This window comes from Myiozetetes cayanensis, unplaced genomic scaffold (assembly GCF_022539395.1).
Source record: "Myiozetetes cayanensis isolate MyiCay16 unplaced genomic scaffold, myiCay2020 scf5-8, whole genome shotgun sequence".
NCBI lineage: Eukaryota > Metazoa > Chordata > Aves > Passeriformes > Tyrannidae > Myiozetetes > Myiozetetes cayanensis.
Window position 1 is genome coordinate 85,709,905 of NW_026087742.1, and position 12,682 is coordinate 85,722,586.

The 12,682-nt window shown below is 38.0% G+C and overlaps 1 protein-coding gene across 24 annotated transcripts in view; it reads right to left on the reverse strand.

The window, feature by feature from the left end:
• Positions 1-12,682, reverse strand: part of INPP4A (inositol polyphosphate-4-phosphatase type I A) — a 122,865-nt gene that overhangs the window by 38,042 nt on the left and 72,141 nt on the right. For 13 of the 24 annotated variants that reach the window (XM_050332247.1, XM_050332246.1, XM_050332229.1 and 10 more), the window contains 9 exons: positions 11,375-11,435; positions 8,792-9,010; positions 7,947-7,991; positions 6,567-6,685; positions 6,336-6,452; positions 5,216-5,295; positions 2,265-2,418; positions 1,375-1,465; positions 591-738 (listed from right to left, as the gene is read on the reverse strand). In XM_050332247.1, the coding sequence (XP_050188204.1) occupies positions 591-738; positions 1,375-1,465; positions 2,265-2,418; positions 5,216-5,295; positions 6,336-6,452; positions 6,567-6,685; positions 7,947-7,991; positions 8,792-8,897 (860 nt within the window). In that variant the 5' untranslated portion in view covers positions 8,898-9,010; positions 11,375-11,435. Of the gene's footprint in view, positions 1-590; positions 739-1,374; positions 1,466-2,264; positions 2,419-5,215; positions 5,296-6,335; positions 6,453-6,566; positions 6,686-7,946; positions 7,992-8,791; positions 9,011-11,359; positions 11,436-12,682 lie in introns of all 24 variants that reach the window. The other 11 variants (XM_050332253.1, XM_050332252.1, XM_050332251.1 and 8 more) reach the window with 2 other exon arrangements.

The window sequence follows — 12,682 nt, forward strand, 5'->3', positions numbered from 1 at the left end:
TCATTCTAGTCAGTTAGTTTCTCTGTTGTCTCTGTTCCTTTCTCAAAATCCTCAGCAGCTGGAGTTATTACACTTTCATTTATGCTGTCTCATTTATTCACTTTTGCCTACAACTATGAAAAATTGAGATAGATTTTTAATTCAACTTCATTTTTCTCTTTAGATTAAAAATAAACCATGTTAAAAAAACAAAGTGTATTGAAGTATATAAATTATTACATATTTTAATGTGCATTACAACATATTTTAATGTGCAGGTCCTAATATAGTCATACAACTATGGAATGATATATTCCTTTGAATACTTTTGTGAGAAGAACACATACCCCCAAATGAAGCAACTGCAGTACGATCCTAAGTGTTCATTATGTGTTCACTCTCCTATCAGCACCTCTGTATGTTCACATTACTGTACATTCAAGCCCAAAAATGTGAAGTTTTATTCACTGTCACTGTACAGTCAACAACGTGCTGACTTTACTAATTTTTCTTCAGTGCCTCTGTCCATTAACACAGATATATTCCTTTGTAAGTCACTAACAGGTATGTCACTGCTGTATTACTGCACATGTTAACCATTCCAAACTCACCTTGCTGCATCTTCTTCTAGAAGCAGCTTCACAAATTGTCTAGGGATGTGCAGCGACAGGATGCTCTCAGCCATCTGCTCCAAGATTCTTAAGTGATTTCCATCAGTGGTTGGGAAACGATACATTCGGCAAATGGCACCACCAAACACTAAAGAATTAAAATCATGTTATTTAAGCATAGGGTTTGAGTTAAAAGTGTACAGAGTCACTTCTTTTTTAAAGTAAATGGCTTTGGTTCATTAATATGCTGTAACACACTGCTGTAATGATCTGCTTTATCCAGGCATCAGTCTAGGTTTTCCAAGCACGGCCATTCTGCAATGACCACTCTTCTAGTGTTTGCAGGAAAAGCCTCCACTCCAAATGACTTAAAACATGGGTAAGGAAATTAAACAAATGAAATACATACTCAATTTTTAAAATACTTTTTTTTTTCATCTATGTACCTTGCATTTTCCTCTCATGCAATCATTGCTGGGAAATTAACCTTCCTGAAGAATATTTTTTTAAAAGAACTTGCTTTCCTCTGTATCTCTCCTCAACCCCAATGGTCGCTTACAGTCAACTTACTGGCAAAAGTTTGCTTCTGTTGTTTTTACAATAAAAAATAGTGCAAACGACAAAATAATTTATTCTTGTATGACCCTCAAAGGACTGCTCAATCAGCAACCTGATCCTATTCAAATTAAACATCTGCTGAAATGCCCTGGGGCCACAAGGCAGACAGGGAAAGATAAGCTTTTTGATGCCTAAAGCTTACTCGTTATAGCCCACAGCAGCTTACCAGATTTCAGTAGTGCATCTTTCCTTAGTGAAGCATATTTAGATCTGATTCCTAAAGATTCCGTTAAACTTTCATCAACTGGCAATACAGTCTAAACAAAAACAAAAAACAGAATAAGTACAGAATAAAACCTCAGTGCCTGGGCAATATAGCAGTGATAACCCTATCACACAGACTTCAAAGAAATATTTGACACAACATGTGCTTTAAATAAATATTCAAAATATGTTTACTGTGGACAAAAAATACTGCTGGCTGAAATAATAAATCCTGAGCATTTCTATTTACTTCTACTGCACAGTTCAAAATGCCATAGATTTTCACCCAGCTATTCAACTACGTTCTTTCAGCACAGCTCCAGAGTCCTTAAAGGTATCAGAATGTGGTACCTACAGGTCTGGATGGATACGCAGTAATACTACTCCACATTGTAACTGCAATACATAAATACCACTGCAATTATCACCAAGATACTCAGAACACAAAGGTTTACAGAATTAAACATATGTCTAGGCTGAAAAAGTGCTGCAAATATCTGCTCTCAAATATATATTTGTGGATGAGGATAATACATTCAGCACTCAAGTAACCTGTAACAATACCACGAGCCTCTTCTGATGAAGGACATGGGCACTTGAAGTGAAAGTTTAATCACTGTAAACTAAAATTTGCCTCAAGACTTTAACCTGAAACATGAGCACCCCAAGAGTTCTGCAAAACACAAAATGGCTTCAACACCATTAGGCTGCTTTTTACAGAATTTTGAAAATGTAAACCACTACTAAATATCAAGATGGACAGGAAAGTTGACAGCAGGCGTCAGCCTGGTTTATTTTAATGCTGGCAATAAGGCTGCATTCTTCTGAATTTGACACAATGCTCATACTCACCCTTCCATTAATTGTATCAGGTGACCTTGTCACAGGAGGCCTTTGGTCAGATTTTTCCTCCATTTGCCATCCAATAACTGTGATGTTACCTACACGGTCACTTTCAGCCGACCTGCAACAAACACTCTGCGTTGAGATTTTTTTGGAGGTGGACCTGTTTATCAACAAGGGAACACTTATAAAAGGCTACTTATCTTCAAAGTTAATGAACATTTTAAATAGGAAGCTTTTCAACTTCATTTGGCATAATTTTTTAATGGGTTATTCCAAAAGGAGACCATTCCCCTCATTCTGCAGGGATGGGGTACTAGAACTCCTAGTTGAAGGCAACCTAAACCCACATATGTGTTTCAATGCTCCTGTAAAACCAGAAAGAGCTCAGATTTCACAATTAGGCAAAAGCAGCTTAAATTGTGAACATTACTGTGGAGCAAAAAAATTGGATGTACATGCACACTTGTGTGTTGCCTGTGCATTTCAATGTCTGGAACCAAACTCTGAACTCTTAATTGTACAGTTTAACTCCAACTGGCAGACTTTCAACTGCTAAATTTTGATTATATGCAGGCTAAACAGAAGTAGTACATCCCAAATCTTCCTCAGCCAGTCAAGGTCACCAGTTAGGAGGTTGATCACATCTTGTGCATCTGCAGAGAAGCTGTTTAGATTGGGAAAGCTGGGGACTTGACATTCCAGAAAGGAAAACGGATGCTATAAAGAAGGATCCTGAAAATAAGTGGTCTAGGAAAGAAGAAGGTGAACATTCTCAATGAAGGTAAGATCCTTGAGGCAGAGAAAGATCCTAGACAACAGGGAGTGGCGTGGAAACAACTACTAGAGATCCCCAGGGATCTGGCCACTAACTGCTGAGACAGGTTATTAACAGGAGAGCAGTTGCACAGCAGGAACTGACACAACTTTCTGTCCCACCTTCCCGGAGCAGAAGCCATCTCCCTGCTGGGGTGGGCAGCTGACAAGATATGCACACATTACTGAACAGGCAGCAAGAAAAGTGAGTGAGTCAGAGACAGAGAAAAGCAGGAGAAAAGCCCTAATCTTGCTGTGTTTAAAATACACAGTAGAACCCAGATCTATCATGGATGTCATTTATTCTGTTTCACCTGCGACAAAGTAATTTTGGCAGAGACATTATGTTATTATTTTAGGAGCCTAAATGGTATTTTAACATAGTTGTTCCAGCATATTTTGGCATGTAAACAACAAAGACCAAAAAACCAAAAGTTGCTGGAACAGATAGTACTGGGGAGGTAAAAGTAGGCACACTTTTGCCTTGTAGGCACACAGGATGACTACAAGAAAAGGTTCAAGTATTATAATCATACAGCATTTTTATATACACTGCACTGTGCCCAGTTTACACATCTGAGGGTAACATGACAATGGAAAGAAATGCATGCATTCACACATTTAGATAATCAGAATATACTTGGTATCAAAACAAGACAGTTAATAAAGTCCATTTTCAACTTAAGAACCATGTGTAACACACAAGTATGAACTTCCTGCAATCACATTCATCTCCCTCAAAACACCCTCCCCTTCATAGCTATGATAGATTATTTTATCCAGCATCAGTGTCATACTTTTGGTGCCTTTTCTGACTCATTTCCGTCATCTACTCCCATAGTGAAATCATGTAATTTGCTTTCTTTATAACAAACTGTGGAAAAGACAAAAATCTTACCCATTTCTTCTCACAGCATAATATGTTTTGCCTGTATTGTGTTAGTGGTGTCTGGGCTAAGAAATTTCCTCAAGTTTATCACAGTCATAGTTTCTAGTGCTGCTTATGCCAATACTACTAACATAATCTTCTTTTGTGTTTCTGGTTATGCTTTCCTCCTTCAGTTGACTTACCCTTGCCTTCTCTGACAAGGATGCCTGTTCTACTTTCAACACAAACTACTGTAATGTGCATTTACACATCAGAACTCTTTTTCTTAATTTTACTTTGCCTTATTAATTCGTCTCCAATCCTCAACTTTGTCCCATACTGGCTTTCAAGAGTGTGGTTTGATTCCTATGATTAGAATGACTGCCTTAAGGATTGGTATTAGACTCACACCTTCTTTTTCATTCTCTCTTGAGTAATGTTCTTTCCTCAAAAGTTTCCTGTATGAACTAAACTAGAAAAAAACATCAATCGATGATGCCGTACTCTGACTCCTCCTATTCCTAATGCATTATATTGATAAATACACTATTTAACAACTAATATGCAATTTAGCGACAGGTAGGTGTTGAAATAGTAAATAGAGCCTAGATTTCACTTTAAACTGAAAGAAGGCAGATTTAGCTTCGAAATTAGAAAGAAATTCTTCACTATGGTGAGGCACCAAGAACAGGTTGCCCACAGAAGTTGTGGATGCCCCCTCTGTGGAAGTGCTCAAGACCAGGCTGGATGGGGCTTTGAGCAATCTGGTCTAGTGAAAGGTGTCCCTGCCCATGGCAATGGAGTGGAACTAGATGGTCTTTAAGGTCCCTTCCAACCCAAACCATTGTATGGTTCCATTATTCTATGTTTTATCTAAGCCAAGGTATTCCAAACAGCTAAGGTAACTGTTTCAATGGGTTTCCTTCTTCCCATCAGAGGCTCTTTATACATCAATACAGTTAAAAAAATATTCTGCCACTCTTCATGGACTCAAACACCGAGGTGACAGATGGAAATGCACAAACATTAAATTGGTCTTGACAATACTTTCTTGACTTGTAGAACCAACAGAATCAATATAAACAATATCTACCACTACTCACCACACTAGAAAGGTCTTGTTCTGCATGCTTTAATTATTATGCAATATAAAGTAGTTTTCCTGTAGTAGTGGCCTGGAACTAAAAACCTAACCAAATAAAAGGTTTTCATCACATCTTAGGCATGCTTTCAAGAATTAAGAATTCATTCCTGAATGGAGAAGAATATTACAAACCTTAGTGTTATGTGCAATCTGTGATACTTCTCCTGAAGAAGATCTTTTACAGTGAACGTCCCAGAACCCAACAAATACATCTGAAAGAAAATGAGTACCAGAACTGTAATTATTTACCTTCACTATAAATAAAGGTTTTGTCCACAACTTAAGCCCAAAATACAATTATTAGGCACAAAAGTCCAAGAACAAAAATAAGATTATATATGCCGATACACAACTAATTAAAACCCCTTGAAATGTCATAAATTTGGTAATTAATAAAAATCCTTTTTATACTGGAGCACTTAAAGCATTTTTCTTTCTCTAGGATATGAGCAGAGGCACCTTAATATATACACGCTTAGGCCCAGCAATACAGGAACACTGAAAGTAACGACTGAACAGGGCTCAGACTGACTTGGTGAACACTTCACAGTCCCTCCCTGACCCAAACTCAGCTCCTCCTGATGAACCTACCTCCTCTGGAGGTATTTGTTTTCCCCAGAGCCTCCCCATGAAGCACTGGACAGAGAGAGACAGCTCTGCTGTCCCTGGAGGCCATAGAAGAGCAGACAGATGGGGCCTGAAACAGTATTCTGAACAACAGTCTGAGAATAAATGGTCTCAGTTGCCCACAGAACCAAGTAGTAGTATGGGAGCACTGTCAATTAAACTTTTTTCAGTAAGGGAACAAATTTTAGCCCTGAACAAAATCACTAAAGTATCAAGGCAGGGTGATTTCTGGAATTTAGCAGCTCTGTTCAAAAGTACAGTTTCATTATGGCATTTTGGCACAGGCTAGAAGCCTCAGTTAGGGTTATTGAATCCTTTCCATTATCTAGATCACTGAACATGTCCACAACATAAGAGAACAAACGACAGGACTTTTTAAATTTAAATCCAAGGTTCCCAAACTTGCTGCAGACAAGCCTTCTTTGAGAAAACTGGCAATGCTCCCCACTTTGCCAAGTATTGGCTTACAGTATTGGCTCCTCTTTTCCCTTCCCAGCTTGTTTTCTGTATGGTCAGTGCTGCTACCCCTTTGCTTTCTTGCACAAAAGTTACTAGTTTTATCTACTTGCCTCTCATTTCCTTGCTCCACACTGACTGGGCAGGCAACAGAATAAAAAAAACTTACTGTTCCCTGAGATCTATCTTTGACATCGTACACGGAGAGTTTGATTTGTGTCATTTGATTGATAAGAGAGTCTTGGAAAAAGGCAATGCTGCTTAGAAAGATAGGATTACTTGTTCCCTGTAATCATAAACAAAAAGCCAAAAATTAATGCAAGGTGATATTTTTTAGGAAGAAATGCTTCCTATGTTAGCTTCAATTTTAAATCTAATTCAGGAGCACCTCACCACTTACCTCAATAATTTCTGTCTGTGCATGCTTCGTCCAGAAGGCCTGGGGAGGTGTAGTTACACTCACTGCTACAAAACTATTTGGTTTTCGATCTAGCGATGGAGTTAGCAGCTCACTGCAAGCTTTAGGCATGCAATAGAGAAATAAATTTAAGATTCAGGATCTTTATCCTATCGTTGTAAGACTCCGTATATTTATAAAAACATTTTATATACCCTGAGCAATAGAACAGTGAAAGGTTTAATATTCGTCCTACCACCACTCACTGCATGCAAACAGTAAACGTGCAATCTGATCAGTCTGGCTCCAAGCTCTAGAGCTGCAACTTAAACTTGTTCTCTTCTAACCCCTGCCTATCCACCCTCCTGGCACAGCACATTATAACCATGTACATGCATAGGTTTTCCTCTGGGAATCTCAGGAGCGTGGCTACATTTGATTTGAAGTCATGCTCCACTAAGCCCATTACCAAATGGCATTTGCCCATGGAGAACAGACAGAAGCACCTGAACACTGATCAAGCAGCACTACTATGAGGAAAACTAGCTTGTATTGTAAATGTCAGCAATTTATTTCCTCTAAAATGTTACTGTGAGTTTAACTGCTGGAAGGGGATTATGGTGAGTAGGAAATGACTACTACTAAACTACTACTACTAAAAAAATTTCAATTACACTTCAAAATTACATTCCACTTCAAAGCCAAATTCTATCTAGCTAGATACTAGTACAAAAGGTGTGGTATAACTCTGTTTCAGCTACATGCAGGAAGTTAACTCTGAAATTTACCTAAATAGCTTTGCAGTTCTAGATATTTTCAATTTATTTGAAAATATTTAAAGTACCTTATTCAGCTCTGAGAGTGCCTGTTAAAATTATTATTCATAACACAATTACACACATCTGAGAAAATTTTCTAATTTTTCATTTCAAACATACTGTAAGAGCATAACTTCCCAAATATAAGTCCACTATTAAGCCAAGAAAACCACGTTGCAGTTGAAAAGGTGGACTGAATTTTCATGAAAAAATATTTTCCACTTATTCTTCAAGTGAGGTGAAGTCAATGTACAAGCTTCTTGTCCAAATTTAACTATCTCAGAATTTAGGTCACTTCTGCATCTCACACTTGACAGCAAAGACCATGGGAAAAAAGGTGTGTGTTATAGACAGACTTTTAGAAACATCACAAAATCAAACTGCTGGCTGCTTAACAAAAGGTACTGTACAGGCAGCACAAAAACTGTACCACAACTCCATAAAAATCACAGTAAAGTTGCAAACCTTACTATATGAAAGGCACTTCAAAATCAACAATTAAAAAACTGCACACACATTCAACAGCATGCATCACCAAATTTAGCATAAAAATCAATAAGCCTACCTAAACTGAACTCTAAAATCGGCTCATCTGGGTCCTGAATGTTTCCTGTAAAGCAGAAAAATTAACACAAGATTAGCCAAACACCACTGTCATGTGAATTCTTTCCTGAAGTTGCAATCATACAGAGAAAGAAATTAAATTTTATTAAAAAAAAAAATTTAATCCAGTGAGCCATGACTGGTATCTAAAACATTTATTCTGTAAGCCTGGAAAACCTGGGATGATCTCAGTGTATAAAACATATTAAAATACATAAATTTATGTAGGAGTATATGCAATATGGGAATATTAAACATTTAATATCAGTAGAAAACAACAGGATTAAAGCCACTATTAACTCCAAATTATTAAATCAGATCCATCTCCTCTGTGGTAGTTACTAGGAAGAGGTCTGAAAGTACCTGTCTCTATCACTAATGAAAGAAAGCCTCTGAGGGTTACAATCCTAATTTACTAACCATAAAAGATGAGGAGATAAGCCTCAGCTCCCTGAACTCTCTTGAAAATTTTATACAATGTCAAACAAGGAGATTGCCAAGACTCTTCCTAGACCTTGACATTATTTTGTTATTTTTTCCCCATTGCTTATTTTTGACTAATAAACTGCACAAAATCTAGTTTAATTTCGCTTTTTAACCCCCTCTCCAATTTTAATGCTTTGTCTATTTTAAAAATGGCAAGTTCAAGATTTTTAAATTCCGTAGCATAACTCCTTTATCTCATTACCTCCAGATAACCAAACACATCCAAATCTTCTAGCAATTAAAAGAAAAACCCCAGCATTAGTACAAACAAGATCCTGAAAGGAGTAACAACAGAGGAACAGCTGACACGAAGGTACCTACCTGTTAAAGACAGGCCAAGCATGTCAGAGGTGACATCAATGGTGGAGGCCCGTTGCACAGTGCGGGATTTTGCACCATGGCGGGGACTGTGTTCTCTTGCTGTCATTTTCTCATGAAGAGCCTTTCTTTTCTCGCTGCTTGGCTTTACTGATGTTTGTCTCACTGAGTAGCAGAGTGCAGCAGGTTGTCTCCAATTGCTATTCCTCTAACATTACCACGCTAAGAAACAGAGAGAGCAAAAACATACACTAAAATTTTAGGCTACTATCAGCTACTGCTCTTTTCAACAGCAGCAAACCTACTGCCATAAAATCTCCACACGTCATTCAAATAAAATGCTCAAGGCAGATCCAATACACAGTAACTCCATTTGCATGAACTGTACATCTGTAACATTTTACAGCATATTGTTGAAAACTGTGCCACGTGCAAGAAAGGCTCCTCTGTCAGAGAATGGGGCTTGAGAGAGACTCGTTAACGGACCAGCTGCTCTTCTCCTTTGTCTAAGTTATTAAACCACCCTTAATGAAGTTTCCTGGTTTTTCATAATCCCTGGGGAGCACAAGTAAATTTGTCAGATGGGGCCTCTGTCTGCAGAGGAAGGATGAGGGATAAGGACAAAGGGACAACGGGTTGGCAGAGCACAGAACAAAAGGGCAGGAAATGTTGTTAGTGTCAGCACACTGTGTTGTTCTAGGCTCTACTGCCATGAGAAAGGGATAATGAAAACTATAAATAAAGCCTACTGGGCCAGAGAGAGGTTGAAATTCTGGGATGGTGGTGGAAAGAAAAAGCAAAAGGGGATGCCTGCTGACGTGGCACATGGCAGCATCTGTGCTTTATCCTGCACTTTCTTGGTCTACAGACATCCATGACAGTTACTCTTCCTTCACAATGCCTATGAAGTGAAACACTGCAGCAGGAAAGAAACACACAACCTACAGAAAAATTGGTTATGATTTTAAATGTGGTGTTTTCGGTTTGGCTGATGAATTTCAATGTTCCTTCCATCAGCCACGTTAGCACTGCAGTCATGGAACATCGTATTTGTTTCACAGTATTATGACAAATACCATTAATTTAGGAAGTGAGGAATAAAATTTGATAAACTTGAAAGATAGTAATACCGTGACTAATACCTTCACAGCAGCCCCTCATTCATTTTACAAAGCATGTGAACTGTACTACAAAATGGAAAAATATTTATCTTCCTTTTAGGTTGATGGACCTAACAATGAGCAAGATGCATTCTAATTAAATAAAGCACCCAGCTTATACTTGCGTTTTTAAAAGGCACTTCAAACCCATCTGAAGACCTCCAAAGGCACATTTAACCTGCCTAACTTAAGTCTCTGAATTTAACTAGTCAGCATCTCCCTCTGGAGGATTTCAAAAGAATTTCCCTCTCTCCACAGGGAACACTAGCATCTTCTTAACTAGCACTGCTTCACTGGGCACCTAAAGTTCAAATTCAAGTTAATTTAAGACAACTAAATTGAATACAACCCTAGCCATCTATGTGAGTTTAGGAATGAGATTTTAAATGAGCTCACTCTAGGAAAGAAGGAATTTGGGTTGTGTCTACCAGACAGATCAATCTGTTGCCACTCAGAACTGTTGTAAGTCAATTCCAAATAGGAAAAAAAATGAATTCTTGAGTGAAAGAAGCAGAAATTGAGAGCTCTGACCATCCCATCCCCAAAAGCTTTGAGATTCAGTGACAATGTACAGAACAACACTCTGCATCATAGTTATAATTTCTGACAGCCAAAAATTAAAGCAGGCAGTTTACCAGTTCATACAGAATCACAGAATAGCTGAGGTTGGATAAACTCTGGACAACATCTAATCCAACTCCTCTGCTCAAAAGCAGGGTCACCTAGAGGAATTTGCTCAGGACTGTGTCTAGTTGGCTTTGGACAAGAATGTACCTCTCGGGCCAACCTGGTTGTTCGGAGGTTGGATCACACACAGTAAAAAAGCTTTTCTTATTTAATAACGTTTAAGTGGTTAAGTGGCTTGTGAATCCCCAGACTTTCTCAAATAGTACTGAATGTCCTAATATTTGGTCAAATAAAACTTCCATCAAAATTTTTTGCCAGTTTCCAAGTCTTTCCATTCTTCTAATCTTTTACCCTTCTTGCTGCAATGGGTTTTCCTTGGTTTGTTCTTCATATAATGTGATGTTTAACAGTCTGTGAGTCCATTAAATCTACCTGCCTGAAGAAAGACCCACAAAATGTGCTTGCAGAGATTTAGACAGAATGCCACAGCCCCTTCCCCCAAAACCTATAAATATCTTATTAGAGAGTAACTAACATGTTCACATAGGTACAGGTCAGACAGGGGTTAGGTTAAAGAGTCCTGCTGTTTTTTTCAGCTACAATCTTTAGTTGCTGGCATCCTTAAAAAGGGTCAATCCTTAGGAAGTTAAAATAGAGTCAGGTATTTAATTTGTTTTGAAACTATTTCTATTTATATATTATTGATATTAGTAATTTTCTAATGTTCTCCATTTAAATGGCAATATTAATTTCTCACCTAATTATACATTTTCAATTTACTTACATGGATCATACTTACAGAAAGCTCTTTTCCTCATGTGTGGAGGGATTTTGTGTATCAACATCAGTTAAATCCACATCTAAAAAATCAACAAAATAATCAGGATTAATTATCAGATTTTTTATACTGCATAAATCACAACCAATGGGCAGGTACCATTCTCAGATTAACTGTAGATTTTACTTCTGATTACCAGCGCTCATAATAAAGTTTACTGAAAATAGAAAAACAGTATAATCCTCTACTGGACCTCACCCAGCAGTAGTCATAGCAATAGCCACTTAGAGTAGGAATACAAAGAAATAAACTTATGCTGAAGAGGACTGACTTCAGGTCAGCATTTGGTGAGTGGGTAGAATAGCTGATGGAAACACATGTTAACATGTTTACCAAAAAGCTTGGGGCTATTAAGAAAAAAGAATGTATATGATATGTTGAATATGAGACAGCATTACCTACTATACTTGCTTTTCTACAGTTAAACTTTCAACATTTTTTTGTTTGGAAGAGTTATAATTGCCACTGTCAGGAGGAAAAATCCTGTGTCAAAACACAGAAGTTCCACAGGTTAGGATGTAGGGATCTTTCTCCATTGGGTGACATTACTATGCAAGAGGGGCTTCTATTTACAGCTGGCAACAAGCACACAAGGAAAAGTGAATTATTCTTAAATTTACTACAGGTTAACTGAAGGTTTGTATTTGCTAGTGCTACCATCTCACTCAAATACACTTGCATTAATAGGATATGTCTTCTAAGACGTCCCACCTATGCCATACTACAACAAAAGAGATGGGGAAGTCCAGTCTGAGCTTCTTGATTTAATCACCAGCCCTACCAATTACCCAACACCGTGAAAGAACTAAGGTATGAGCTCTTATCACTTACAGAAAGGATTTTATTTCACCTAAACTACATAGCAGGCAGGTATCTGATCTCAGCCCAGGTTCTCTACATAGTCAATGGTGAGACACAGGCACTTCCAGCAAATGAGTCATCATTTTCCAAGGTAGGAGGGATGAGTCACCTCATGAAGCTACCTCTTTCTCTCTAATTATAGAAAGAATTTAGATGACTAGATTAGGCCTGATGCTGCAGCTGGGCAAACTGGATCCCTCCCACAGTTGTGCTTGCTCAGGCAGGGATGAGTTAGTTCCCTCTACTCACTGCATGGACTGACAGACACAAACAACAGGTACTCTGATCACTTGCTTGAATTACAATCCTTTCAATGATTGCAACTTTATAATCATGTTTTTGATAAAAATCAAGGGAGATAGGACTCCTACCAAATTAAAGGTAGTATTAACACATCAGAGAGTTTCC